General features: G+C 35.9%; 1 protein-coding gene across 1 annotated transcript in view; it reads left to right on the top strand.

The window, feature by feature from the left end:
- The window catches only part of CPXM2 (carboxypeptidase X, M14 family member 2), a 246,015-nt gene that overhangs the window by 76,856 nt on the left and 141,795 nt on the right, over nucleotides 1-27,364 (top strand). The window contains exon 3 of the mRNA XM_072624882.1: nucleotides 12,403-12,512. Coding sequence (XP_072480983.1) covers nucleotides 12,403-12,512 — 110 coding nt within the window. The remainder of the gene's footprint in view (nucleotides 1-12,402; nucleotides 12,513-27,364) is intronic.

The following is a 27,364-nucleotide window of genomic DNA, read 5'->3' as shown; positions in this document are numbered from 1 at the left end:
GTTTGATATATTAGCTTGACCTACCCACGAGCAACCAATATTTTTTCCCAACTACTTAAATCTGATTTTATTTGTGTGAAAAATGTTTTGTAACTGTGTTCATATATTTTCTGAGTTTGTTTTGACAGGAAAACTCCCCAATATTGCATAATGCCTACTGTAACTTTAAATGAGATTTCTCTTTCTATCTCTTGCTGTTGGGCATTAGTATTATATAGAAATGCATGATTTACATGAGTTTATTCTGTATGCTGCAACTTTGCCAAGTTGTTTATTATTTCATGTAGATTTTTTTTTGCTTGATTCTCTAGGATTCTCTAAGTATGTCATCATATTGTCTGCAAAGATTGATAACTTCTTTGCCTATTCTAATTCCTTCAATTTCTTTTTCTTCTCTTATTGCTAAAGCTAACATTTCTAGTTCCTTATTTAACAACAATGGTGATAACGTGCATCCTTGTCTCACCCCTGATCTTACTGGTACTGCATCTAGCTTGTCCCCATTACATATAATGCTTGCTGATGGTTTCAGGTGGATACTGCTTATTATTTTACAGAAGTCTCTGTTTATTCCTATGCTCTCCAGTGTTGTCAATAGGAATGGGTGTTGTATTTTGTCAAAAGCTTTTTCTGCTTCTATTGAGATAATCATATGGTTTCTGTTAGTTTTGTTGTTGGTATGATCAGTTATGCTTATGGTTTTCCTGATATTGAACCAGTCCTGCATTCCTGGTATAAATCCTACCTGGTCATAGTGTATTATTCTTGTGATAAGTTGCTGTATTCTTTTTGCTAATATTTTATTTAAAATTTTTGCATCTATATTCATTAGGGAAATTGGTCTTTAATTTTCTTTCTCTGTTTTGACTCTCTTCCCTTTGTTCTTTGGAGAGACAGAGGACTATGAGTGTGGAATATGCTTTCATATACAACTGCTATGTTCGTTATGTTGAATTATATTTTTTCCTGCTTAAGTCTTTGTTACAGGGAAAGTTTGGCAGGGAGGGAGGCAAAAATGTAATGGAAAAACTGAAGATATCAATGAAAAAATTCAGAGAGATTTTTACCCTTCAAGTAGGTAGAGGAAACAAGAATTAAGCTGAAGATGTTTGGTCACTAAAGAATTAAATATTAAACAGCAAAGATTCTTCATTATTTTCAATTGAATTAAATTTCTCCAATCAAAAACTCATCAATAGCCCCAGAAAATGTCAAAATCCTTAATCTTTTTTAAATATGGAAATTCCTGAGTTTATTTTCCATTCTGAATCATTAAGCTGGCCCCGTACATTTTAAAGTTGTGTGGTATGATTATATCTCTAATCTGCTTGCATTAAAGAGATGTTATTCTTTGTTTAAGGCTTAAAGATATTCTGGGTAGATGCTTTGTGGTGAAATCACTGTCTATTTCTCTTCATTAACCTCATGCTCTCATTGTTTCTCAAAGTTGTTTTCTGATAGAATAACTCCAAGTTCCTACAGGGATTTTTGAAATCTGAGTTTCTGCGTTAAAGTTGCCCTGATGTGTTGATACAATCAAGCACCTCATGTATGGAAAGGTTCAGTGAGATCTCCTTCGGGTAAATGGAGAAATAGAGAGAAATTATCTTCCAATAATTGAAAATATTCAAGTTAGTGAAGTTGTAGATGTGAAATTATAGTTTGTTATTTAATTATTTCTTTTGGATTCTACCAAACTATATGTAAGGAGAAAGTATATTTTTCTGAAAATATTTTATTTTTGTTACATTTACTTATTTTTGTGATTATGTCACTTGTATTTCCAAATATAATCCCTCTCTCCTATCCAGTGAACCATCCCTTGTAATAAAGAATTTTTAAAAGAAGGTAAAAAAGCACTTCAGCAAAACATATCATGCATAACAGGGTTTGCAATATTCCGTGATCACAACCCTCTACCTCTGCAAAGAAGAAAGGGAAGTGTATTTTCTCAACTTCATAAAATTTCATCACTATAATTACAGTTTTCAATAGGTAAATAATTAGAGGCTATGAACAGGCATTTTTTAAAGTAAGAAATCCAAGATATCAACAAGCATATGAAACAAACCTTCAGATAACTAATAATTAGAGAAATACAAAATAAAACAACTCTGAGATCCCACTTCATAGTCATCATATTGGAAAAGTTGACAGAAAAAGGAAAATGGCAATTGTTGGAGGGACTGTGAAAAAGCAAGCACACCATTAATGCACTTTTGGTGGAGCTATGAACTGATGCAGGGATTCTGGAAAGCAGTTTAGATATATATCCGCAAATCACTAAATTATTCATACCCTCTGATCCAACAATCCTACTACTAAGCCTGTATTCCAAAGAGATCATTTAGAGAGGGAAAGGTCCCATCTGGACAGAAATATTTGTAGCAACATATTTTTTTTGCAATCTCAAAGAACTGGAAACTAAGGGGGGAGCCACTAACTGGCAAATGACTGAACAAATTTTGGAATATGGACATGATGGAATATTGTTGCATTAGAAGAAGTGATGAAAGTCATGGTTTCAAAGATTTTTATTTGTACAATAATAATATTGTAAAGACAAATAGTTTTGAAAAAATAAAAACTTTGATCATGCAATAACCAACTAAGGTTCCAGATGATTGAAGATGAAACAAGTCACCTAACTCTTGGCATTTCAGAATGAAACATACTTCTTGGACACATCCAGTGTGGCAATTTGTTTTGCTTGCCTAGGTATATTTGTCACAAAGGTGTTTTTTTCCTTGATTTGTTTTTTTTTTTCAGGGGGAGAGGATGAGGGAAAGGGAGAGGGAAGCTAGAGATAAGTCTGGGAGGGAAGGAAGAAAGAAAGGAGGGAAAGAAGGAAGGAGGGAATGGAAGAAGAAAAGAGGATCATTGAAAAATTCTCTTGAAATGCACAGAAGAGAAGTGAAGGAGGACCAGAAGGAATCACAGAAGGCAGGACAGCTTTGAAAGTAACATGTAGATTTTTTATATATTTGCAAAGCAAACTGCACATAATAGAAATTCATAGTTTCATGTAAAATCTTCTCTTTTTGTTCTACTGTTTGTATAGAAGTGCTTACTTTATTTTTAAAATTTTATTTTGTTTTATTCTGAACTTAAATACCAAAAAATTTCCCAAACTATTTCATTTCCATACATACAGTAGAATATAGGATTCAGTATTAGGCTATGGTTCTCCATTTTATATCTCCTACTTTAAACATGCATACACAAGCATATCTGTGTGTGTGTGTGTGTGTGTGTGTATAAACATGCATATTATGTAGTTGTGTGTACAATAGTTATTCTCTGGTGCCCCCATTGCCTGAGGGCTAGGTGTACTACATTTCTCATACCTTCCACAGTTTTTCCATATTCTGATGTGGTTCTCTTCTGTGCATTTCAAAAACATTGAGTAATAAGTCTTTACCTCAATTGCTGGGAATATGAGGCTACCAAAACCAGAATGATGTGTTTATTTGTATTAATCAGTTGTTGTTAACAAGGGCACCTGGTTACACTAAGATAGTTGTGTTTTTTTAAATCTTGTCTATTTACATAATATCTTTTTAAAATGTAGTGATTAGTAATAATGAAGAATGTTTCTATTTATCTTTTAAGGGATAGATACAGGACCTGTAATTTCATTGGCCTAGAAATATCAGGCATGAGCAAATTTTTTTTAACAACATAGGTTGGTACTGAGAGTCTTTTCAGACTGACAGGTTAATGGAATACCCAGAAATATATATACATTATCTTTCAGATACAGGACTTAAACTTAGGTTGTTAGAATCCAAGTGGCTTTCTATTCCATTGTACCACATTGTCAGTCTACAACTGTTTCAATAAAGTTACTGTTTTTAATAAAAGAAGAATTAAGTGGAAAAGTTTGCTAATGTCATTTTTACTGAACTGGGACTATTGGAACTAATGGTTTGGATGATCAGACCATAACCAAGGCATCACAGCTGATCTAATGGCAGTGTATCATAATTATATGTAAACTATGTAGGAGGAAATGAATAGCCCCTTGAGTAACTGACCTTACAAACCTACATGGACAGAGAATCTCCATATTCAGATTATATTTATCCATTGCATTTCTGAGAGATAAAAGAAGATAGCCTAGAACAGACTTTTGGTTAACAGGGTTAAATACCAAATAATGATTTAAGTAGACAAGGACTGAGAAAGGCCTTGGGATTCTAAAAGAAAACTATTGTTTATCTCTGAGAGAAAAGGTTGAGTAGGCACAGGTTAAATTGTAATTTGCTGATGTAGGAATGGATAGAGAGATTATGAAAGTAGTCAATGGCAACCAACCACAGGTTCAAGGGGTTGGGTCAAGCAAATATTCTGCTAGAATGGTAATAGGTAATAGGGATGAGCACTAGACCTGTGGTTTCATTAGTATGGGAAACAACCAGAAGACTAAACTTCCTCTATCCCTGTATATCTACACTTTCTCTTCAACTTAATGATCTTTAAGCATAGTCAAGAACATTGAAAGGTCAAATGATTTTATAGTTCATATGTTTCATAAGAGAGAGTTGAATTGTGGTCTTCTTGACTATGACTGAACAAAGATTAGAGCAGCCGGATACCACAAGCACAGCATGATGGATTGAGTGATGGACTAAGGTTTAAACATTGCTTCTGACTATACGTAATTTGACCTTCACTAAACATGAGTCTCAATTATTTTATCTGTAAAATGGTGATAATACCTTTAATACTTGCATTACAGGATTTTCGTGAGGCTCAGGTGGGGTAAATCATAAAGTGATTTGCAAATTTAAAAATTCTGTGTAAATGTCAGCTGTTCTTTGCTATGATTGAGGGTCAGTTATTTCATCTTTGTATATAAAAGACAGAACATCATATTATCTTTGCATCATTCTGTTATTTTCCTTTTTGTTAGAGTCATGGCTCTATGTTTTCTACACTTAGTTCAACTCTGAGTCTCAAGAGTTTTTTTCTGTTTATTTTTAGCAACATTTGACAAAGAAAAAATGAGGTTATTTCAAGAGATGCATGCATTTGAGACTGAATTTGTAAGCAGGATGGATGAATCATGTATTTATCTGAGATTCTCACCAAAAATCGTAATCAATAGTACAGGTTGGCCTTATGGTTTGGCTTACATGGCTCATGATATATCATCCATAAGAAGAGTGACTAAAACAGGTATTTATCTGATTTTGCAGTAGATATACTCCCAGAAATGTGGAACAAAGCTCTAATAACATGCATATATGTGTTTGACCTCACATTTATTTATAATAGGTATTTCTGCTCTTGGTTGATTTCAGAAGTATGTCATAGGAACACTATGTGTCAGTGTCGGGGGAAGGGAGGAGAGAAATGTCTATCCACAAAGAAGCAATTTTGACAAAAATGAGCAGTTTTGTATACAGATACTTCTTTCTTTTTTTGAAATAACGGAATTCATGAATGTCCTGAATTTTATTTTGGAAATGCTTTTGTTAGCACTTATCTTTGTTTAAATTTAGCTAGCAAATCAGGGCATTTTTTTAAAGAACTTGCAGACTGGATGACATCCATATAATCTACCAATTCCTGTATTTGCTGCTAGAATGAATTAGTAGGAGAAATCTTATGCCTCATATTTACCTTAGAAATTTTTTTGTTTGTCAGGAAATGCAGCTCGGTGTAGTGGATAAAAAGTAGTCCTTAAAGCCAGGTGGCCACCTAGGTTAAGTCCCATCTCTGACACCTACACCCTTATTCTCAGTGCTCTGCCAAACTCTTTAAGTCAACCTTAAGGATTACAATTCTTACCATTTGTGTGTGTGTGTGTGTGTGTGTGTGTGTGTGTGCATGCATGCATGTAGGCATGTGTGTATGTATGTGTGTGTATGTGTGTGTGGCTTTGGCAGTCTGGTGAAACCTATGGAGTACTTCTCAGAATCATGTCTTTAAATGTAGATAATTTAATAGAATTGCAAATATAATTGACTATATAGATTTTTTAAAAAAATCATGTATCCTAGGTTAAGAACCCTTGGTTTAAAACTCTTAAGTTGCAGAGAAGATGATGACCAATATTGCTAAAAATACTAATAGCTAACATCTAAATAACACTAAGTGCCATACATTATGCTAAATGCTTTACAATTTCTTTGCAATTCAAGAGTTTGTTAGATTAATGAAATAACAAGTTTAGTCCCTATCTGTATTTTGTGTTTATTTATGTGAGTGCAAGGTGTAAGTTTCCTTGAAGGAGTGGACAGCTTTCCTTTTCTTCTTTTATTTTGGACTTTTATATGCTCAATACTTGTGTAGGGGTCCAGAGTGAGCACTTACTAAATGCTTATTGAGTAATTGATTTGTTGGTTTTCTTTCACCATGAAGAGAAAACTCCATCAAAACTGAGGCATATATCCTTTAGAAGTGAGATTTTGGTGTGGTTTCTCCTATTACTTGACGGTAGGGCAGTGAAAGCGACCTGAGATGAGCCATCAGAAACAGGAAATGAAACCAAGGAAGGGAGCCCTAGGGTCAGTTTAAAGATCTAGATGTGGCAAAGATCAAGAAAGTTAATAAACAAGTCCAGTAGATGCAGAATTGGCCAAAGGGATTCTCACCCTGGATGGCAAGCAGAAAAAAAGTGCAATAGGGGCTCAGGCTCAGGAGTCTATTTAGGTCTGATAAACCTGGTAGATGGGGAGGATCTGGGAAAAAAGAAGACAAGTTGATATGAAGACGGACATGTGTGTAATGTAAGTCCAGATGGGGAAGCAGATTGTTAAGCCTGGGAAGATGAATACAGATGGAGGCAGTATACAATCACCATAATAACAACAATAATAGCTGACATTTTTATAGAACTTTAAAGCTTACAAATCATTTTGCTTGCCTTATCTTACTTGAGCCAGTCTGGGACATTAGTCCTGGTGGGGAGGAACAAGCACCCAGTGGAGGGAGGTCCCAGAGCAAGTGCTTGGTCGGATCCCTAGAGTGGAGATGAGGCAGTACCAAAGTGTATATGGAAGAGGGTATCTGAGACCTAGGCTGGGCAATAGATTCCAAGCCTGAAGGATGGCTACTCATGAGTTCAAATCTGATAGGAAAGGATAAGTGAGCATGTATATTACTAGTGGCATGGTCTTGACCATTGATACTGGGGTCGTCTGCTTTCATTCATGGTGTTGTGCTCCCTGTTTGGTGTGGGCAGGAGTGTTTTCTAGAAGCCTAAGAGTGGAAAGAGTCCTGTGATGCCTTCACTTGTGCATAAAGCAGAAGCTGAGAGTTTCTTGGGAGTTCTGACAGCTAGGATAATGGTTAGACCAGAAAGATAATACAACTCAGGTCTAAATGTTGAGAGCTCACAAAGAGGTATGGATAAAACATCAACACAGCCTTAAATTCAGTGTTTCTTTCTAAGGATAGCTGGCCAATAGCCTAGTCCTTATGAGTGAGGTTAACCTGGGAGGTTATTGTGGGTCAACAGACCTCTATTCACTTCAGACCAAGGAAACAAATGTGCTAATGTTTAATATTAGAGAGTGTTAACATTATGCAATTTAAAGGATTCAGAGGTCCAGTGGTTATCCTTTGGATAAATGACATTTTAAGTAATGTCTTGAGACCATAGTGACATTTGGTTTGCAACTGGGGATTTTAGTGTGTGATTGCATTCCTGAGGGCATACTCTTACTGCATTTGGTCATGGTAGTGGGGGAAGGATCTATTACTGCTCACAGTGAGAGGAAGAAGCTTAATTAGCTGTATGGTGCTGCCTTAAAGACGAATAGATGTTGTATCATTTGCTGGTTTTGTGACTTGTAAAGTAGAGGAACTAAGAATTTCACAGCGGCGTTACTTAAAACTCAAATGTAGGCTGTGGATTAAAATAGTGGAAGGGGTCCTTTGGATGGCATAAAGAATATGATTCAGGCAAATATAATTTTTAATGTTAACTTTCTTAGTCATCGTTGATGCAAGAGAAATGCATTCCTTTTTTAGTGAATAGGGAGTAGTTCTCATAAATAGAAATATGGCAATTAATAATAATGATGGAAAATTTCATAAAGCTAGCATTTATTATAGAAGAGAATCACTTTGGCTGAGGTGTTCAGACTGTCTTGCCCAAGATAGTGTCTTGGACGGACACCAATGAGTGCATTATTTTTGTCTTCTCTACAGCTCAGTTCCAATATCCAGTCAGTTACCAAGTCTCAGCAGTGCTATTGTTTCAGATTAGTTTATTTTTATTCTTACTAAATTTTTATTTTTTTCATTTAACAAGCTTTCTTGCCCTTCCACTACTACCATTACTACCACCTCCCTTCATTCCTTACCCATTTGGAAAAATATAGCAGAAAACGTAAAAGAAAAGTTTTATAACAAACATGTATAGTTAGGCAAAACAAATTGCCTTATTGGTCCTGTACATAAAATATAAGTCCCATTCAGCAACCTGAGCCTTATACATACCCTGTTTCAGGAGATGGGTCCTACTCTTCATCATCAGTGCTCAGGAATTGTGACTGATCATTGTGTTGATAAGAGTTTTGATCTTTCAAAGTTGTTTGCTTTTAGTCTTGTTATTATACAGATTATTCTCCCGGTTCTCCTCATTTCATTCTGCATCACTTCAGAAAAGTCTTCCCAGGGTTTTTCCGAAACCACTTATTATGTCATGTCTTACAATGCAATAGCATCCCATTATGTTCACACACTCATTTGTTCAACCGTTCTCCAAATGATGGGCACTCCTTTAGCTTCCAGTTCTTTGCAACTACAAAAAATTAATAAATAATAAATATATAATTATATGAATTTTACATAATATATAATGATAATAAATATTTATGTATATAATGCAGTACAATTTTGTTTACATAGATTCTTTTCTTTCTAATTTCTTTGATCTCTTTGGGGAGTAGGTCTAGTAGCGGTATCTCTGGGTTAAAGGATATGTTCAGTTTGGTGATTTGGGGGATCATCACTCCAAATTGCCAGGTTTCTTTCTACATTAGCTCCGTACTGGTCCCTTCCTTTCTATACCCATTGCCATTACTACCTCATTACTATCTCCACAGATTATCATAGTAGACTCCTCTTTTCTTCTCTCTCTCCCCTCCATCCATCCTGTCTACCAGTACCAGATTAATCTTTTCTATGTGTAGATTTGATCATGAACTTTCACTGTCATATTTTTGTTTACCAAATATAGGTCAGATTTCTTATCCTGGCTTTTCCATTTTGCAGCTGTCTGCCAACATGCTACTTTTCCAGCCTTATCTAACACTGCTTTCCTCTTCCCCATCCCCCCAGACACACTTCCAATCAAATGAGACAATATTTGTAAAGTGCTTAGCACAATCCTTGGCACATAGTAGGTGCTTAACAAATGCCTGTTCCCTCCCTACACCCCATAACTGCTCCTGCCAAACTGAATGGCTTACTAGACCTCTTGTATGTTCTTTATGCTCCTTTGCTATTTGCTATTGTCTATGCCCCAGCAATTTTCTTTTCCTTCTGCCCCACACCCCTCCCCCAACTCCATTAAAATTCTACTGGCTCTGAATCAGAAGTAGAGAATTGCTTTCTTGTCCTTTAAGTCACCTCCTCCAGGAAGCCCTTTGTGATTTCCCTTCAATTGAAAATGGAATTCCCTTGTTCCTTAAGAAGCATTTTGTATTGTTCTTATAATGAAGTGAAACAGTATCTGTAACATTGCTTAGTCCAGTGTCTGGAACATAGGAGGTACTGTCCCTCCCTTCAGCCTCCTGATCATATTCTGTTCTCTGTTCTGGTTATTATGTTGTTAGAAGTCTGTGTTGTGTTTGTCTTTCCTACCAATTGTGAGCTCTGAAAGGGCAAGGACTTAGTTACCTTTGTATTTCTTCCAGTACCTAGCAGAATATTCTTCCCAAATTAGGAACTGGATAAATCTTAGTTGAAGGAATGAATGGATACTACAGTGCCTCCCCCTGCCAACTATCCCTTACTGCTGTCATGATATCCTCAGAATATTCCGCAAACTTCCTCAATTTCTCCATAATAATGGAATTTGAATCAATCTTTCTTGAAATTCTCCAGATCACTCACATGGCAACTGTATCATTTCTTGTTATTCTTTGCATATCAAGATGGCAGGACTGAGACCATTATTTCCCATGTTTATGAGTCTGCTAATTTAGCTACATCTAATCAGCATCTCTCTGCCTATATTGACTTAATGTCTAGCACATAGTAGGTAAACATATATTGCCCTGTTAAAGATTATACACAATTTACAACAAGAAGATACTATCTTGCTTTCTTCATTGTGATATAAGGTGGTTTTATCTATCCTAGTAAGAATAAATAGCAAGTTGCACTGCGTCACTGAAGCTCTTTGGTAAGATGGTATAGAGGTTGGCAAAGGGTTCCTGCCTTTTCTTCTATTCTCTTGATCTCTCTTGGATAAGTACAAAGCCATCTTTATGGTAAGGCTACAGAAGTATGTATAAGTAGGAGAGAGCACACCAAAGTTGGAGTGGAAAGAGCGGGTTTTGAATTCCAACTCTGCCATTTTCTAGTTTTGTGACCTTAGAGTAACTTATTTATCATCTTTGAGCATGTCTTATCATGGAACTGGTAACTGAGCTACCCGTCTTGTAAGATTTGAGAAACATAAATAAGATGCTATGTGTATGTATATATTTATGTATGTGTATATATATATATATATATATATAATATGTGTACCTGCATATATGTGTATGTATACATGCACATACATATGTATAAAGCATACCTGTACATATATGTATCAATACTTTTAGTGGAGTTTTAAGTTTTATCAGTTTAAAAGTGCACTAAAAATTTTGAGACATGAAATAGATGCATAAAAGTTTTCACAAACATAAAACAGTGTATGTTACTTAAGTAAAGTATGTATATTATTCAAAACTAGAAAAGAGCCTTAGTATCCAGTTCTGTAGAACACTGGATTGCTTTTACACTGTTATCTGCTTTCTTGTGGCACATGCTTCGTAGTTCAAGCTTTCTCTGGTACTTCGAATTTTAAAATAGATGTTGTTAGACTCTCCTACAGGACTACAGCTTGTAGTTTTCTTCAGGGTCAGGTGTTAAAGTTCACCTTGGGACTACAAGACTAAAAGTGAAGAGTCAGTCTGAATATGCTTTGTAGCTGTTCTCAAAGTTACTGTTGTTACTAAGAACCACAGCCAATATTTTTTTCTCTGTTTATATTCCTGTACTGATTAAGACACAAAGCATGGTATTTCAGTGGACTTGAGGTAAAATCAGCAAGTTCTGATGAATTTTTTAGAACTCAACCATGTGATCATCTGGAATTTTCTAACCAGTGGCAGTCAGCCACTCCCTGACTGCCAATCTTAAAGCAATCTTACTTGGAAACATGGCCTCAGGACAGTAGCATGGAGAACAAATGGGAATATTAAAATAAAAGAACAGGAAACAAATGCCAAAATAGAGAAGAAAATAGCTTTATGTTGACACTAGAATGAGCAAGCATTCGTCAGGAAATACTGTGCATACCTGTGGAAAGAGACACCCCAGGAAGCGAGAAAAGAGGCTGGAAAATGAAAACTTGAAGTACTATGAAAGAAAATATAAAACATTTGTTCAGTCTATAGTTCCATGTTTTTCTTCATTTAAAAAATTTCTTTAATTTATGAAATAAAACAAGCATTTCCATAACAAAGTAGAATAAAAAAAATGATTGTGCATGAAACTTCAGATCTATTACTTACAACTTACTATTCCTTTTAAATATAAGATAAAGTTATTATGTAATTTTTTTCTCCCTTTTTTCTTCTTTCCCCCTCCCTCTAAAGATAGCTCTGTCAATACAAATATATTTATATCTATGTAAAATCATTCTATACATACATTTATTTGTTATTTTTTTCTTCAGATGCGTAGCCCATCTTCCTTCATAGGTCCTTTGTACTTAATTTGGGTACTTACAATAGTCAAAATGACTTAGTTGCTTAAAGTTATTCTTAAAACAATATTCCTGTTACTATGAACAGTAATCTTAAATATTTTAGAATATATGGGTTCTTTTCCTTTTTCCTTAATCATCTTTGGAAATAAGCCTAGTACTGATATTTCTGGGTCAAAGGGCTTAGGCAGTTTAATAACTATATATTAATATATGTAAAAATATATAGTTTAATAACTATATATAATAAAATAGATGGATCAGTGAATTAGTGTCTCAATTTTTCTGTATCCCCTCCAACATTTGTTGTTCCCCTTCAATCATTTTAACCATTCTGATAAGTGTAAAAAGATATCTCGAGGTTGTTTTAAGTTGTATTTCTCTATAATTTAAGTGAAATGGAAGAATATTTACAAATATATGTTTTTTTCTTCATTTTAAACAATACTTCTGCTTTCCAGGTTGTCCTCCTCTGGGTTTGGAAACATTAAAAATCACTGACTTCCAGCTGCATGCCTCAACAGTTAAGCGATATGGTCTGGGGGCTCACAGAGGCAGGCTTAACATTCAGGTAACAGTCATAATTCCCTTAAGCAGTCAAAGTGCTTCCTGTTGTTGTTGTTTTTGATGATGATGATGGTGATGGTGAGGATGATGAAGGTGATGATGGTGATGATGATAGTGGTGATGATGATGATGATGATGGTGATAGTGATGATGATGATGATGATGATGGTGATGGTGGTGATGGCAATTATGATGGTGATGATGATAATGATGATGATGGTGATGATGATGATGATGGTGATGGTGGTGATGGCAATGATGATGGTGATGATGATAATGATGATGATGGTGATGATGATGATGGTGATGATGCTCCTTCATTTTTGAAGAGGACCAATGTATTGTTGTGTGCTCTCCTCTTCTTCCTTCTCCTCATCTATGTTTTCCTCTTCCTCCTCCTCATCCTTCTTGTTCCTCATTATATTCAGGTGGAATGGAGAAAGGGAACCAAAATAGTTTTTGCATGTTCTAAACAAGAGCTTGTATATGTGAAACTGTAGTCACAGAAACCCAGGTTGTTCCACTGTGCAGAGATATATTTAGATAAATAAGATTTGGATTGCCTTCTACTGTGTCTCCATAGAAGAAGACATTTTTTCAACTTTATGTGGAGTAGGAGGAGGACTAAGACTGGATACTCATTCTTCTACTCTCCTATCTCATCAAGGGGTTGGACTAGAATTATATCCACCAATCACACATCAGATATCTATGGTCTGTGAGTATATCATCCTATTAGGAACTGGAGATAGAAGTCACTTTCTCCACTTTCCTGCTGTCTCTCAAGGGGAGAGTAACAGATTACTTTCAAATAGTTTAACTCTGTACCCCCAAATACTTGTATATAAGACAATAATTGATAGTGAACAAATACCTATCTAATCAAATAGTAATCAGAAATCAAGAAATGTATGCAGATGATAGAATATTCCAGACTAAATGGGCTCTATAACTCAGGAGAAACACAAAATCTTAGATCAACCCACTATAAAATATTTGGGAGTCTACCTGCCAAAGCAAACCCAGAGATTGTATGAACACAATTACAAAGCGCTTTTCCTACAAATAAAGTCAGATCTAAATAATTGGAAAAATATCAGTTACTTATGGGTAGGCTGAGCTAATATAATAAAAATGACAATTCTGCCTAAATTAATTTACTTATTCAGTGCCATACCAATCAAACTATCTGAAAATTATTTTGCTAGAGCTAGAAAGAATAATATCAAAATTATCAAATTCATCTGGAAGAACAAAAGATCCAGAATATCAAGGGAATTAATGAAAAGAAATACTAGAGAAGGTAACCTAGCCACATTAGATCTCAGATTGTATTATAAAGCAGCAATCATCAAACCCACTTGGTACTGGCAGTAGAATAGGTTAGGTACACAAGACACAGTAGTCAATGATTATACCAGTCTACTCTTTGATAAACCCAAGGACCCCAACTTCTGGGATAAGAACTCACTGTTTGATAAAAACTACTTGAGAAGAGTGGAAAATAGTGTGGCAGAAACTAGGCATAGATCAATGCCTGACACCATACACTAGAGTAAAGTCCAAATGGGTACACGATTTGAGTATGAAGGCTGATACTATAAACAAATCAGGGGAGTAAGGAATAGATTATCTGTCATGCAAATGGAAAATGGAGAAATTTATGACCAAACAAGGGATAGAGAACATTGTGAAATGCAAAATTGATAGTTTTGATTACATTAAATGGAAAAGTTTTTGGAAAAACAAAGCCAATGCAATCAAGATTAGGAGGGAAGCAGAAAACTGGGAAAGAATTTTTACAACTACTGTCTGTGCTAAAAGCCTCATTTGTAAAATATATAGGGAACTGAGCAAATTTACAAGAATACAAGTCATTCCTCAGTTGATAAATGGTCAAAGTATATGAACAGGCAATTTTCAGAGGAAGAAATTACAGCTATCTATGGTCATACAAGAAAATGCTCTAAATCACTACTGACTAGAGAGATGCAAATCAAAACAACTCTGAGAGCGCAACAGCCTTTGAAATCTTCAGCCTAAAGACAGGACTTCAGTGGGTCACTACTTGAACATCCAGGAGCTGGGATGCCGGAGTGATCAGTAAGTGCTCTCCTCTCCCCCCCCCCCCCCCCATGACCGTGAGGGAACCATAAAATTCTTCCCCAGATTAATCCTGGATCAGTGGGAACAGCAGAAGGGGGCGGGTGGTCTCATAACACCAGAGGCTGGAAAAGTGGCAAAGGGGGATTCTTCCCACCGTGGTGGAGGCTATCTGGAGGGACAGACGACCCAGGGCAGAGAAAATTCGCACTGAGACCCAAGCAAGCCTCAGCCTGGGAGACGAGCCCCAGGAGGGGCGGGAACACGCATTAGCCTCTAGGCGTGCCCCAGCCCTCCAGGGGAAAGGGAAGACAATAGGGAAGCTGGGATCACCATCCCCCGGACCTTGCCTTTGCCTCAGGCCAGCTGAGGAGATATCCTGAGACCAGACCACACCTCCCACACACCTATCAAGCTAACCCCAGGGTTGATCTGGGAAACAACAACAACAACAACAACAACAACAACAAAAAGCCTGCTTTTAGCCTAGACAAACATCAACTCAACTTAAAAGATCTGTATCTTCTGACTGAAAGAACCAAAAGCTACAACACTCAGCCAACATCATGAATCGGAAAAAGCAGACGAAAAGTGAAAAAACCATAGAATCTTTCTATGGGGATAAGGACCAAAACACAAACACCAAAGAGGTCAGAGCTGAGACTGTACTTCCATCTGAAACCTCAGATGGGACTATGAATTTCTCGCAAGCACAACTAGATTACCTGGAACGTCTGAAGAAGGATATAAAAGAAAAACTGGCCAATGATTTTAAAACCATAAAAAAAGAATTCACTGATGAGAACATCAATCTGAAAAAGAAAATTGAAGAAATGGAAAAGGAAGTTCAAAAATTAACTGGAGAGAATAATTCCCTAAAAGGAAGAGTTAATCAAACGGAAAAGGAAACTCAAAACCTAATAGGGAAAATTGATCAGATGGAAAAGGAAACCCAAAACCTAACTGGGAAAATTGGTCGAATGGAAAAAGAAGTACAAAAATTAAATGGAGAAAATAGCTCCTTAAAGGGAAAAATTGGTCAGATGGAAAAGGAGATGCGAAAGCTAACTGAAGAAAACAATACGATCAAGATTAGAATTGGGCAAGTAGAAACTAATGACTCAATGAGGCAACAAGAATCAGTCAAACAAAATCTAAAGAATGAAAAGATAGAAGAAAATCTAAAATATTTAATTGGAAAAACAACTGACCTGGAAAATAGATCCAGGAGAGAAAATCTAAGAATTATTGGCCTGCCAGAAACCCATGATGAAGAAAAGAGCCTGGACAATATCTTCCAGGAAATCATCAAGGAAAACTGCCCAGAAGTACTAGACTCAGAGGGCAAAATAGTCATCGAAAGAATCCACCGTTCCCCACCGGAAAGGGATCCCAAACTCAAAACCCCAAGAAATATAGTTGCCAAATTCCAGAGCTATCAAGTGAAGGAGAAAATACTACAAGCAGCCAGAAAGAAACAATTTAAATATCAAGGTCACACAGTCAGGATCACACAGGACCTTGCAGCTTCTACATTAAAAGATCGAAAGAATTGGAACCCAATATTCCATAAGGCAAAGGAGTTGCGACTCCAACCAAGGATCAACTACCCAGCAAAGTTCAGCATAACATTTCAGGCAAGGAGAAAGTCATTCAACGAAATAAGGGATTTCCAGAGCTTGCTGACCAAAACACCAGAACTGAATAGACAATTTGATCTTCAAATGCAGGTCTCCAGAGAATCATAAAAAGGTAAACAGAGGGGAAAAAACAAAAACAAAAACTTGCAACTCAATTAGGGCAATCTGTTTACCTCCCTATAAGGGAAGATGATACCTGTTAATCTTGAGAACTGTGCAGCTATTATGATAAAAGGGATATATGTAGAGGGAACGGGCATAAAGTAAATGATGTCATGGCAAAAATATGATTTAAGTATGAGAAGGGAATGTAATAGGAGGTGTGGAAAGGGGCAAGCAGAAAATGGCAAATTATATCACAAGAAGAAGTACAAAACTATAGTAGAGTGAAGGAGGGGAGGGAGATGAGCATTGTTTGAGAGGTACTCTCATCTGATTTGTTCAAAGGAGGGAACAATAATCTTAAGCAGATAATCCTAACTAGCTCTATAGGTAGTAGGAGGGGAAGGGGGAAGAAAGGGGAGGGTGGCTAAAAGGGAGGAAAGAAGCAATGAGAGTAAAGGGGAATAAAAGGGAGGGGGGCTAAAAGAAGGAGGGGAAGGCTGCAGGAGGAGGGGGAGAAAAGTGAATACTATTGAGGAGGGGAAGGGAGACGGGAGAGTTAAAAGCACAAATGGTGGGAAAGAGGGTGGAGGGAAATACACAGATTGTAATCATAACTGTGAATGTGAATGGGATGAACTCTCCCATAAAACGGAGACGGATAGCAGAATGGATTAAAAGCCATAATCCAACAATATGCTGCTTACAAGAAACACATTTGAAACGGGGGGATACACATAGGATAAAGGTCAAAGGATGGAGCAGAATATATTGTGCCTCAGCTCATGTAAGAAAGGCAGGAGTAGCAATCCTAATCTCAGACAAAGCAAAAGCAGAAATAGATCTAATCAAAAGGGATAAGGATGGAAACTATATCCTACTAAAAGGCACCATAGACAATGAAGCAATATCATTACTAAACATGTATGCTCCAAGTGGTATAGCATCCAGATTCTTAGAGGAGAGGTTGGGGGAGTTGAAGGAAGAAATTGATAGCAAAACTATACTAGTGGGGGACCTCAACCTCCCCCTCTCTGAACTCGATAAATCCAACCTCAAAATAAACAAGAAAGAGGTTAAGGAGGTAAATAAAACTCTGGATAAGGTAGATATGATAGATCTTTGGAGAAAATTAAATGGGAATAGAAAGGAATATACCTTTTTCTCAGCGGTACATGGAACATTTACAAAAATTGACCATGTACTAGGACATAAAAATCTCACAATCCAGTGCAGAAAGGTAGAGATAATCAATGCATCCTTTTCAGATCATAATGCATTAAAAATTACATGTAATAAAAGGCCATGGAAAGAGAAACCAAAAATCAATTGGAAACTAAATAATCTAATTCTAAAGAAGGATTGGGTTAAAGAAGAAATCATAGAAACAATCAACAACTTCATTCAAGAGAATGACAATAGTGAGACAACATACCAAAACTTGTGGGACACTGCAAAAGCAGTTATTAGGGGAAGTTTTATATCTCTGAATGCTTACATAAATAAAATAGAGAAAGAGGAGATCAATGACTTAGGCTTGCAGTTGAAAAAGCTAGAAAAAGAACAAATTGAAAATCCCCAAGTAAATACCAAATTAGAAATACTGAAAACCAAAGGAGAGATTAATAAAATTGAAATAAAGAAAACTATTGAATTAATAAATAAAACCAATAGTTGGTTTTATGAAAAAACTAATAAAATTGATAAACCTTTGGTTAATCTGATCAAAAAAAAAGAAAGAAGAAAACCAAATTACTAACATTAAAAATGAAAGGGGTGAACTCACCTCCAATGAGGAGGAAATTAAAACAATAATTAGAAACTACTTTGCCCAACTTTATGCCCACAAATTCGACAATCTAACTGAGATGGATGAATATTTTAAAAAATACAAATTGCCCAGATTAACAGAAGAGGAAGTTGAATACTTAAACAACCCCATCGCAGAAAAAGAAATTGAACAAGCCATCAATGAACTCCCTAGGAAAAAATCTCCAGGGCCAGATGGATTCACAAGTGAATTCTATCAAACATTTAAAGAACAGTTAATTCCAATACTACATACACTATTCTTGAAAATTGGGGAAGAAGGAGTCCTCCCAAATTCTTTCTATGATACAAATATGGTTTTGATACCCAAACCAGGAAGAGACAAAACAGAGAAAGAAAATTATAGACCAATTTCTCTAATGAATATAGATGCAAAAATTTTAAATAAGATTCTAGCAAAACGAATACAGCATCTTATCACGAGATTAATACATTATGATCAGGTAGGATTCATACCAGGACTACAGGGCTGGTTCAATATTAGCAAAACTATTAGCATTATCGATCACATCAACAACAAAGCTAACAAAAACCACATGATTATCTCAATAGATGCAGAAAAAGCTTTTGACAAAATACAACATCCATTCCTACTAAAAACATTGGAGAACGTAGGAATAAAGCGAACTTTCCATAAAATAATAAGCAGTATCTATCTAAAACCTTCAGCAAGCATTATATGCAATGGGGATAAGCTAGATGCATTCCCAATAAGATCAGGGGTGAAACAAGGTTGTCCATTATCACCACTATTATTCAATATGGTACTAGAAATGTTAGCTGTAGCAATTAGACAAGATAAAGATATTCAAGGAATTAGAATAGCCAAAGAAGAAACTAAGTTATCACTCTTTGCAGATGATATGATGATTTACCTAGAGAATCCCAGAGATTCAAGTAAAAAATTACTTGAATTAATAAACAACTTTGGCAAAGTTGCAGGGTACAAAATAAACCCACACAAATCTTCTGCATTCCTATATATTAGCAACAAAGTTCAACAGCAAGAGATAGAAAGAGAAATCCCATTTAAAGTTAGGGTAGACAGTATACAATACTTAGGAGTCTACCTGCCAAAACAAACCCAGGGACTATATGAACACAATTACAAGACACTTTTTGCACAAATAAAGTCAGATTTAAGTAAGTGGAAAAACATTAGTTGCTCATGGGTAGGCCGTGCTAATATAATAAAAATGACAATTCTACCCAAATTAATATACTTATTTAGTGCCATACCAATTAAACTATCAGACAATTACTTTCTAGAGCTGGATAAAATAATATCAAAATTCATTTGGAAAAACAAAAGGTCCAGAATATCAAAGGGACTAATGAAAAGAAATGCCTGGGAAGGTGGCCTAGCGCTACCAGACCTTAAACTGTACTATAAAGCAGCAATTATCAAAACCACTTGGTATTGGCTAAGAAACAGAGAGGTAGACAAGTGGAATAGACTTGGCACTCAAGATGCAGTAGGCAAGGAATATAGCAACCTTCTGTTTGATAAACCCAAGGACCCCAGCTTCTGGGATAAGAACTCATTGTTTGATAAAAATTGCTGGGAAAACTGGATAACAGTGTGGCAGAAATTAGGCATAGACCCATACCTGACACTGTACACAAGAATAAAGTCCAAATGGGTACATGATTTAGGTATAAAGATTGATACCATGAATAAACTGGAGAAGCAAGGAATAGTGTATTTATCAGATCTATGGAGAAGGGAAGAATTCTTTACTAAAGGAGAGATAGAATGCATTATGAAATGCAAAATGGATAACTTTGAGTACATTAAACTGAGAAGTTTTTGCACAACCAAACCCAATGCAACCAAAATCCGGAGGGATGTAGTAAATTGGGAAAAAATTTTTACAGCTAAGCTCGGGGATAAAGGCCTCATTTCTAGAATATATAGAGAACTGACCCAAATGTATAATCATACAAGTCATTCCCCAATTGATAAATGGTCAAAGGATATGAACAGGCAATTTTCAGAGGAAGAAATTAAAGCTATCTATAATCATATGAAAAAATGCTCTAAATCACTCTTGGTTAGAGAGATGCAAATCAAAACAACTCTGAGGTACCACATCACACCTATAAGATTGGCAAACATGACAGAACAAGAAAATGATAAATGCTGGAGAGGATGTGGGAGAGTTGGAACACTAATTCATTGTTGGTGGAGCTGTGAGCGCATCCAACCATTCTGGAGAGCAATTTGGAACTATGCCCAAAGGGCTACAAAAATGTGCATACCCTTTGACCCAGCAATATCGCTACTAGGACTATATCCCCAAGAGATCATGGAAATGGGAAAGGGTCCCACATGTACAAAAATATTTATAGCAGCACTCTATGTAGTTGCCAAAAACTGGAAGTCAGGGGGATGTCCATCAATTGGGGAATGGCTGAATAAATTATGGTATATGAATGTAATGGAGTACTATTGTGCCATAAGAAATGATGAACAAGAAGACTTCAGAGAGGCCTGGAAGGACTTATATGGCCTGATGCTGAGTGAAAGGAGCAGAACCAGGAGAACTTTATGCACAGCAACAACCACAGTGTGTGAGAGTTTTTTCTGGTAGACTTAGATTTTTGTAATAACACAAGAACTTCTGAAAAAAAAAAAAAATCCCAATGGTGGACCTCAAGGCAAAATGCCTTCCACACTCAGAGAGAGAAATATGGAAGTCACTCACATAATGTAGCAGATCATGTTTGTGTATGTGTATCTGTTTGTGTATCATGTTCTGATTTGTTATACGGATTCTTTCATTTATCTTAGTCTGCTACATAGCATGACTATAGTGAAAATATACTCAATAGGAAAGTATATGTAGAATCTATACAGAATTGTATGCAGTCGTGGGGAGGGAGGGAGGTAGTGGGGGGTGGGTGGGGAGGGATGAAATCGCAATTGTATGGCAGTGATTGTTAAACATTAAAAAAAAAATTAAAAAAAAAAAAAAAAAAAAACAACTCTGAGGTACCACATCACACCTATCAGGTTGGCTAACATGACAAAACGGGAAGATGATAAATGTCGGAGAAGAGGTGGGAGAGTTGGAACACTAATTCATAGTTGATGGAACTATGAGCTGATCCAACTATTTTGGAGAGCAATTTGGTACTATGCCTAAAGGGCTATGAAAAATGTGCATGCCTTTTTACCCAACAACATCTCTTCTAGGACCGTATCCCAAAGAGATCATAAAAATGGGAAAATCTCCCACATATACAAATATATTTATAGCAGCTCTTTTTGTGGTGGCCAAGAACTGGAAACCAAGGGGAATGCCCATCAATTGGGCAATGGCTGAACAACTTGTCATATATGAATGTAATGGAATACTATTGTCCTATAAGAAGTGATAAACAATTGGACTTCAAAAAAACCTGGAAAGACTTATATGAACAGATGCTGAGCAAAACCAGGAGAATATATACAGTAACAACCACAGTGTGTGAGGACTGTTTCTGATAGATTTGGCCCTTCACAGCAATGCAAGGACCTAAAATATTTTCAAAGGACTCTTGGAAGAACTATGGAGCCAGAATATAGAATGAAGCAAGCTATTTTCTATTTCATTACATTTTGTCTTGTTTTGGTTTTTCTCCTGATTTCTCCCATTCACTTTAATTTTTCTATTCAACATGACTAATGTGAAAATGTATTTAATAAGAATGTATATATAGAACCCATGTAAGATTGCATACCATTGTGAGGAGGGAGTGGGAAGGAGGGGGAGAAAATTTTAAACTTTGAAAACTGAAAGCAAATTAATTATGAAAATAAAAAAATCTCAACCAAATGGAGAATAATTCACCAGAGAAATCTGATCTTAATAGTATCTGGGGATGAGGTACTAGGAATCAAAGGGCATATTGGACAATTATTTTTCCTTACCTTTCTAATTTCCCAGACTCCTATTAGCTATTTCAAAGTTTACTCCTTTACTTACCTCCATATGTCTTAAACATTGCTTCTTCTCTTGTCTCTCCAAAGTCTCTCTGCTAAACAAGATTAATGTAGGTCTCATATACATAGTGTCATGGGTTCTGAGGTCAGACAGTCAGTCAGCACGCATTTATGAAGTACCTACTGTATCAAGTACTGTGTTAAGCACTGAGGATATAAAGAAGGGCAAAAGACAGGTCTTTGCTTTCAAATAACTCATGGTGTAATGGGGAAGACAACTTTGCAAACAATTATGTACAAACAAGATATATATACAGGGTAAATTAGGGATAATCAACAGAGGGGAACCTTTAATATTAAAGGAGACTGGGAAACACTTCATGGAAAAGATGGGATTTTAGCTGGGGCTTGAAGAAAGTCATTGAAGCCATATGGCATAGATGAAGAGAGAGAGAATTCCAAGTTTGAGGACAACCAGTGAGTATAGATGGAGTTGGGAGATTATATGCATTGTGTGAGAAACAACAAGGTGAGAGGGATCGCTGGATCCCAGAGTATACAGTAGAGTATAAATTAGGAGGGGTCATGTTATGAAGGACTTCGGATATCAGCAGATTTTACATCTGATATAGGGAGCCACTGGAATTTATTAAATGGGAGAGAATGACATGGTTTATCCTTTGCTTTAGAAAAACTACTTTGGCAACTGAGCAGAGGATGGATTAGAGTGAGTGGGGCCTTATGGCAAGAAGATGAACCAGCAGGCTATTGCAGTAATTTAGACATGAGGGGATGAAGGTCTGGAACAGACTGGTGGCATTATCAGAAGAGAGAAAGGTTCCATAATGAGAGACATTGCAAAGATAAAATTGAGAGTGCTTGACAATTGTTTGGATATGGGAGATGAGAGAGAATGAGGAGCCAAGTATGACATCTAGCTTGCGAGCATGAATAATGGATATTGTACCCTTTACAGTAAGATGGAGGTTTGGATAATTAGAGAGTTTGGGGTGAAAAGATAATGAGTTTGTTTTGGACGTATTCTGTTTAAAAGGTCTATAAGATATCTAGTTTGAAATGACCAATAAGTAATTGGAGATGTGAGTGGAGGTTAGAAGAGAGGTTGAGTCTGTATAAGCAGATTTGAGGATCATCAGAATAGAGATCATAATTGAATCTACAGGAACTGATGAAATTAACAAGCAAAACTGTACAGAAGGAAATCAGAAGAGGCCTGGGTCAGAGCCCTGGGGGACACTCACCGTTGGTGGGCATGCCCTAGATGAAGATCTATCAAAGGAGACTGAGAATGGAATGGTCACCAGTACTAGTTCCCTGCCATGTTTCCTCTAGCTTTGTAGTCTTGCAATTTGCATATCAACCAGCAAGAGCCCTGAGTCTATTTCTTGCCAATCAAAACATTAGCCCTATAGAGTTGCAAGTACCAGCCTTCTCTTGCATCCTCTGAGAAAGACCATATTCTTTTGTCTTCCCTCTTGGCCCCTTAGTGTGCCACACTCCTACTGTTAACTTAATCTCTCAGAGCCTTGGTTTGACTTATCTGTAAAATGATGATGCTACTTGTACCTCACTGGGTTTTTGTGAGTATCAGATGAAATAAGTTATGTAAAATGCTTTGTAATCATAAGGAATTACATAAATGTGTGTTCTTAGTAGTATTAGACATTATTTGAGATGAAATTTACAGGATCTTCTATATTTTATTCATTGTAATAAATGGTCCACCTTTAAACTGACTTGAGCATAATCATTTCTTTTCCCATCTAGGGATGAGAAACCTGCAGCCTCAAGGCCACATATTGTCTTTTAGGACCTTGGGTGTGGCCTTTTGACTGAATCCAAGTTTTACAGAACAAATTTTTTTATTAAAGGAATTTGTTCTGTGAAGTTTGGATTCACTCAAAGGGCTGCACTTGAGATCCTAGAGGGCCACATGTAGCCTCGAGGCTGCAGTCAATTACATGGAATATTAGAGTATATTTAACATTGTTTTAGTCACACTCAATGGTCATGGCTTCTGAATATTCTTGCCAGTTCAGGCTTTGAGTGTTCTTCTGTTTAAATAGACTCTTGTAAAATATATCTTCCTGTTTCTTCAAGAGAGACTTCTAGTAAGTTCTAAAGATATCTTATCTGTATCTGTTATTTAAAACAAAACAAAACAGAAAGCAAAAAAATAAAAATAAAAATAAAAATCTTCACAAAGGAACATTTGGATCTAATTAAAATAAATTCTAGAAAAATATTCTCTGGTTTTTCTGAGCTTAAGATATTCTTTGAACTTGGAGATTTTTGGTCAGGCAATCAACAGATATTTTCCAAGTTCTTATTAGGAGCCCAGAAGCTTATCAGATACTATTGTAGAAAAAAAGAAGAAAATCAAACGAGCCATCATCCCTCACCCTACATGACATTTTTCAGTTATTTCAGTCCTTCATCCCTGATGATTTCAAAATGCTGTTAATACCTGTCTACCATCTTTACTTCACAGTTCCTCATTTCTCCCTTCTCTATGTACCTCTGCTTTTCACTTTGAGGTCTTTCCTACGTCTGTAAGTAGTATGGTTATGCATTGGACCTCATTGCCATCCAGAATTTGTTTACCTCTCAGAAGTTAAATTGTGAGATTTCTCTTTGTGATCACATTTTTTTTTGGAGAGAGCAGTCTATCTTTCACTTCCTTTTGCATCAGACTTGCATACCTACCATTTTAACAACTGCTTCCTAAAAGGCCAGCAGCCAAATTCCTAATTTCTAAATATAATATCCTTATATTGGTTTCAATTTTCATCAGCCTGCATTGAACTTTGAATCAGAGGATCTAGGTTCAAAGTGTTTCCTGTAATTTATTACCTTTGTTACCTTGGACAAGTCACCCTGTCTGGGCCTTAGTTTCTTCATGATTAATTAGTAGATTGGATTAAATAGCCTCTAATATAATTTCCAGCTCAAAATCTGTGGGATCTTTTCCTCCTTGAAACTTCCACCCTTGGGCTTGTAACATGATACATTCACTTTGGGGATGGCTAAATAAGAATTTAATGAAGGAATGTAATTGCTTTAAGAAGTGAGGAGATAGATGATTTCAAAGAGACATGGAAAGAGATAAGTTTTATGAACTGATGCAGAATGAAAGGAGCAGAACCAGAGGAACAATTTACATTGTAACATCAATATTATGAAAAAGCCCCCTCTTTGTTCTTTATTGACCTATCTGCTTCTCTTCTAAATTCTGGTGTTCTTGATGTCTCTGTCTTCAATAATTTTTTTCCCCTCCTAGACCAGGTGTTCTTAACCCAAGGTCCAGGGACTTGTTTATTTATTATTTGATATCTATATTTCAACCTAATTGGTTTCATTTATAATGTTATAAATTTTATTTTATACATTTTAAAAAATTATTCTGGGAAAGCATTTAAGACCTTTATTAGACTTACAAAAGGATCCATGACCCAAAAAAAGATTAAGGATCCCTGCTCTAGACCAGTGGTGTCAAGCTAAAATAGAAACAGGGGTTGCTGCTAGTCCACACCTAGGGATCTCTGCAGCCACATATTGACTTAGTGTTAAAATGTGATGTTATCTATTTTTATTGTATTTCTATTTCATTATTTCTCACATACACTTAAAAATTATTTTATTTATTTTGTTCTGAACTTAAGAAATTAAACAGGCATTTCCATAACATAGTAGAATAGGAAAAAAGAAATTATTGCACATGAAATTGCAAATCTGTCATGTAAAACTTACTATTCCTTTTAAATACATAATAACATTATCATGTAACTTTCTTGCTTCCTCCCATTTTTATGAACAGTTTCTCAGAGAAAGGTCTCATATCTCAAATATAAATAGCTCTGTCAAATCTATAAAAATATGAGTTATTTCTCAATTGAAAAATCGTCAGAGGAAATGAACAGGCAATTTTCTTTTGAAGAAATCAAGAAAACTTATAGCTATATGAACAAAATGCTCTAAATCTTTATTTATTAGAGAAATGCAAATTAAAATAACCTTGAGATATCATTTTACACCTATTAGATTGGCTAAAATGATTGAAGGGGAAAGTGACAAATGTTGGAGGGAATATGGAAAAATTGGGAAGCTAATTCACTGATGGTAGAACTATGAACTGATTCAGCTATTTTGGAAAGCAATCTAAAATTATGCCCAAAGGCTTATTAAATTGCATTTTTGAAAATTTTATTTTTAATTTATAAAAATTAATAAAACAAGAATTTCCATAGCATAACACAATAAAGAAAAAGATGATTGTACATGAAACTACAAATCTACTATGTACAATTTGCTATTACTTCAAAACATACAACAAATTTATCATGTAGATTTCTTTTTTCTTCTCCCCATCCCCAGAGATGGCTACCAATAGATGCAAATATGCATATTTTGATATAGATATAGACCTATATACATATAAAATTATTCTGTATACGTGTCTATTTTTTAGTTCTTTCTCTGGATGCAGATAGTGCTTCCATATGTCCTTTATAGTTGGTTTGGGTATTTATAATAAACAAAATACTTTATTCATTCAAAGTCATTCTTAAAACAATATAGCTATTACTGTATACAATGTTCTCTTGGCTCTGCTCAGTTTGCTCTTCATTATTTTGTGCAAGTCCAATTACATTTTAATCAGATTCAGGGCACACTTGAGAGTGTTGTGGGCCACTTGCAGTCCACAGACCACGTACTAGACACTCTGTTCTAGGGCATTTCCCATTCCACACAGTCATTTCCATATGCCTTTAAAACATCTCCACCTAGACATCCCACAGACATCTCAAAACTGTCAAGTCCAAATCCAAGTTTATCATCTACTACTCCAAACCATCTCTCTTTCTATAGGTTTCTATTTCTCCTAACAATACCATGATCCACATGGTTACCCAATTTAGAAATATGAGTCATCTTTGACTCTTCCGTTGTTCTTAAAATTCAGATGCTGCAAAATCCTGTAGATTCTATCCTATCTCTATGTTCTAGCCTTTCCTTTCCATTGCCACTTATTACCCAAATTCAGTCCACCAAACAATCAATTATTGATGAACTGTATAAACTGTACCATAAATTAAATGATGTTCATTGTAAATACAGTAAGAGATCAAAGCTCAGAAATCAGGGAGAGCTATCCTTTTTGGAAATATTTGGAATTTGAACAGAATCTTAAAGGATAGGTAGAATTTGGGAAAGCAGAGAGGGGAGGTCTTG

The sequence above is a fragment of the Notamacropus eugenii genome, chromosome 1, assembly GCF_028372415.1.
Source record: "Notamacropus eugenii isolate mMacEug1 chromosome 1, mMacEug1.pri_v2, whole genome shotgun sequence".
Lineage (NCBI taxonomy): Eukaryota > Metazoa > Chordata > Mammalia > Diprotodontia > Macropodidae > Notamacropus > Notamacropus eugenii.
The sequence above is the reverse complement of the archived record's forward strand: the minus strand, read 5'-3'. Positions and strand labels throughout refer to the sequence as shown.